We start from the raw sequence: 4493 nt of genomic DNA on the forward strand, positions 1-4493 counted from the left end.
TGGCCCATCCTGCCCCCGCCCCACCGTGTCCTGGTCTCTGGGTGCCCTTCCGCTGTCGCCTGCCATCCCCACCCATTCTTCTGTGCGCTCTTTGAGCCGCTTCACCAGTCCTGGGGCCATCGTGCATATCACAAAGCTATGCAGACTCCAGCCATGGCGGCCTGCGTAGCAGCTCTGGACCTTATGTAAATTATTGTATCTCTTGGTGTCTTTGTTTCCTCCTCTGTGAAGCAGAGAAGTATTCCTCTGCTGTTGTGGACAAAAGCTTGTAAATCATTTGTCACATGGGAACCTAATGAATTATCGTGGTCGCGAGACATTCCTGTCGCCTCTCAGTGCGTTCACAGTAGCGAGGCAGACCTCCTGTGCTGGATCTGACATAGGAAAAAGCATCCTAAAGCCAAATCTAAGTGATTTGGAGCTTAGAGATGATTTAAAAATCCATCACTTCCTGTTCTCCTTTGTTGGTTAGGATAATCACTCAAGATTATAAATTAAATGGTGTTTAATCATTTAGTACTTATGTCAGAAAGGACTATAATAAAAGCAGACATTATGTAATGACTCATTTACTGATTCAGTGTCATATTTTTAAGGGTTTTACTAACATCGAAAGCTATCGGGATAATTCTTTTTCAAGATTAAGAAATTAAAAGAATAAAACTGATATTCCACCAACTCTGCTGACTTAGATAAATATTATGCCATTGTCACCTCAGTCTGTTAGAAACAACTGCGAGAACCGGGGAGATAGCTCAGTGGAATAAGTGCTTGCCTGGCAAGTGCAAGGTCCTGAGTTCAATCTCTGGTATCACCAAAAAATAGAATTTTTAAAGACTGCTGTGTCCAGGACCAATGAGCTGGCTGTGGCATTTGAGGCAGTGCAGAGTCTGATCCTACTCAAGCTGAGCTTGGGTTTTCAGGAGATCCTGTGAGGCAGAGAAAGGCACTTTCTGCTGCTTCCTGGAGTGCCATTCAGGTCTCTAGTTGACTCTGCTTGTATTTAAAGCAGTGGCCATTAGGTGGCGGGAAGGCGTCTGGATGCTGTGATACCAGAGGACTTTGCAGTTGTGAGCAGAGTGTGAGAGCTGAGATTTAGTGAAGCGATGACTTCATGCTCCAGCCGTGGACATCTGAGGCAACAGCAGAGGGACCTTCTAGTGCCCCCGCAGCCATAGCGGCAGTCCTCGTGCAGGGGAGTCAGAACTGTTGGCCTCGCTGGAATTGCTCCAGCCCACGACCCTGTTGAAAGGGAATGGGGTCTAGCCTTTCCATGGCCCTAATTTTCCCAGGGAAGTAGCAGAAGCAAAGCATGCTCTGGCCAGTCTGATCTTGTGGGGACCCTACAGTTGGAGCAAGGAAAAAGAGCAAACAGGCTCCAGCACAGCTCGTAGCTCTCTCCTTGCCTCTGCTCCTCAGGCTGTCTCCGTCCTGCACATTGATGACGGCTTTATGTGCATATGTATTGCTCCGAGGACCCATGCAGGCACAAAAATGCCCACGTAGAGATGACGCTCCCTCCTGTTAGGGGTCAAGCACTGTATTATAAATTCCATCACCTGGTAAGATGGCGTTATCTATGAGTCCCCGTGCGTGGTAGTACTAATATTTACAAGGATGCACAGCATTTTACATTCTTAAAATCGCAGCATCTGTGGACAGAGCTGCGCCTGCAGTGGGATGCGTAGGGTTTGTTGGCTTTCCTCTGGACATCTTGATTAGAGGCTGATGCATGAGGGAGGAACATGAACTTAGCTCAGTTTGCTTTCCGTGAAACCTGGCAATGTGTTTGGCCATTCGCTAAATAAATGTTTAATGACAGTGTGTGCTGTCCAGGTTAAGATGGCCAGTTGGTGAGAGTTTACGAGTGACAGTGTGGGTGATGTGCGGCTTTATGCTCAGAGAACTCACTGTCGCGCAGAGTAGCTTCCATGTTTCTTAATGACAGCTGTGTTCATATTTCCACTTGGTAGCATCTACATGTGTTATCTGCAGTAATATACTTTCTTAGTAATAGAATTATTATAATTATCTATTTAAGTAAAATTTAAATATTTACTTCTCCTCGTTTCTCCTCTGGATGGCATCCTGGGCATCTTCCCTGTGAAGCTGAGTCGTCCCATGGTGGCGATTCCTGAACACGAAGCTCTTGATTCCCAAGAGGTAAGTGTCAGGCATGCGTGGAGGGCCGTTCTCTGCATGACCTAGGTTTGTGTTCATCGAAAGAGAGGAGCAGTATTTTCTTCTCCATCCTTCAGATAAAGTACAAAACTCAAGGAGAAGGTGAAACTTAAGGACTTTCTTAGGATGGGAGCAGGTAGCTCGTGCGTTCATTTTAAAAGTGAACAAATGAAATGTGTTTAATGTTGACATCATCTCTGAATTTAGAGAAAGCAAGCATAAATTTAGTAAAGAGAAACAGAAATAATAAAACTCAAAAACCCTTGAATTTTCCTGTTCAAGGCATACTTTTCACAATTTAGGATAGAGTACATATTTTTCGTAAGCTGACGTCTATTTCTGTGAACGTTAGTTTCCAGCATACAAGGCCAGTGTGGCTTTCTCTGGGGACACTACCTAAATATGACACATGTGCATGATGTCTGTGACCATGTGTCATTAAGGTAAGATCCCAGAGCTGGGATTATTGGTTCTGAGTGAGCACATGCAGGAGACCCAGAGGCCCCGTGGCCCTGGGACAGCTGCAGGAGTCCCTCCACCCTGGGCGCTAGGGTTCTGCCTGTGAGTTCTTCACACATGGATCGTTACCACTGCCGACTTAGGGAGACAGGACTGTATATTAGAAATAATGTTATGTACTTACTCTTCATAAAAACATGTTAAATATTCTCACTTGTACAGTTTTACAGATGAGGAAACGGGGTGAGGCAGATCAGTCTGGTGGAAAGCCACAGAGCTAGAAGGGCTCACACGGAAGCACAAGCCTTGCGGTCTGGAGCTGGAGCGCTCGGGAATGCACCCCCTGCTGCGGCTCGGAGCTTGGTACAGCACTGCATAGCTCCTCATCTGCCAGTGTTGTCGTGTTTAAAAATGCTGTACTAGCCAATTTAATAGAGAAGTATAGCCTAGTGTGGTGGCACGTGCCTGAAATCCCAGCACTCTGGGAGGCGGAGGCAGGAGTATCGCAGTTCGAGCCCAGTGTGGGCAGCTTAGGGTGACAGTGTCTCAGAGTGAAAAGGGGCGGGGGATACAGCTCATTGCAAAGGCCCTGGCTTTAATTCTCAGCACCAAAATGGAGAAAAAGAAGTTATTTTTTATTTTAATTCATATTTTAAAAATTCTGTATTTTTATTTTTCTTTTGCCTTTATTTTTATCTATTTTTGTATCACGCCATGCATTTGTCTATTGAAATGGTACTATTTTTAATTAGCTAGTAAATTCCCTATATGGTGATGGTTTGTTGAGCACGAAAATTTTCTTTATGTATTAAAGCTATTCACTCTTTCTCATATGTACTACCTCTTTCAGTGTAATGGTGGCAAATTGTATAAGAGTGAAAAACCTGACCAACAAAGATCCCAAAATAAGGAAATGGTTGAACACATACTGGACTTTTTAGGTGAATGTAAAATAATAACCACCAAGTTTGTTTTTCTCAAACACAGTAATTTGGCTAAGTTCACATAGTCTGTGTCTACAGAACAGCAGTGCTTTTACAAGATAAGAACCAGTTGGTTATTTAAATAACAAAAGCTTTTTTGGGGGGGAGCAGAACCGGGCATTGAACTCAGGCCCTTGCACTTGCCGGGGAAGCGCTTATTCCACTTAGCTGTCTCCCGGCCCCAACAAAAACTTTTAGTTCTGGTGAGAAATGCTGAGCTGAGAGCTGCTGACGCTGTGAGCAGAAGATGTCCTGCTCACCAGGGAGTAGGGCGGGTGTGCTGTTTGAAATTTTTTACTTCAATTATCAAAGCTCTGTACACAAAACATAAAATTAAGGTAATGTGTAAGACTGCCAAAAAATTATTTTGAATGAGTGTGGAATATAGGAAAAATGCTGTAAAAGAAGCTAAAGCTTACCATTTGTGAGAGACAGGAACTGTTCGTACTATTACGAAGAAGCAAAAGGCCTCTTTGAATGTTGATGCGGTGCTGTTTTATTTCTTAGTAAAACTGGCCCATTTTTGGAACAAGTTGCAGTTTCATACAATTCACTACGACGTGTCCGACTGGGGTGCTGGCCCTTGTGTTTCCCCATCTGTGCTTACCTGCACAGCTTCACCCAAGCAAAGGGGGCTTTGCTGGAGGAGCAGCTCTGGTCTCAGGCCTCCCGCATCCCGCGTGTCCTGAACCGTCCCAGCTGTGGCCTGGAAGGGCGCAGAGGTGGGGGCTGGCTGACCCTGGACTGCTCCCGGGGCTTTCTCTCGCTGGCTAGCAGTTTGCCTTCATTTCTTGCATCCAGAGATGAAGTTTATGGATAAGTGGCTTCTACAATCAGCTCCGCTCACTGAAATGCAGCCAGATCGTGGTT

At 45.2% G+C, this 4493-nt stretch overlaps 1 protein-coding gene across 1 annotated transcript in view; it reads left to right on the forward strand.

Moving 5' to 3' along the window:
* Window positions 1-2208, forward strand: part of Mlip (muscular LMNA interacting protein) — a 219107-nt gene extending 216899 nt beyond the window's left edge. Inside the window, exon 12 of the mRNA XM_023704839.1 lies at window positions 2110-2208. Within this exon, the coding sequence (XP_023560607.1) occupies window positions 2110-2208 (99 nt within the window). The remainder of the gene's footprint in view (window positions 1-2109) is intronic.
* Window positions 2209-4493: the final 2285 nt, after the last annotated feature.

Source organism: Octodon degus, unplaced genomic scaffold (genome assembly GCF_000260255.1).
Source record: "Octodon degus isolate 3935 unplaced genomic scaffold, OctDeg1.0 scaffold00205, whole genome shotgun sequence".
NCBI lineage: Eukaryota > Metazoa > Chordata > Mammalia > Rodentia > Octodontidae > Octodon > Octodon degus.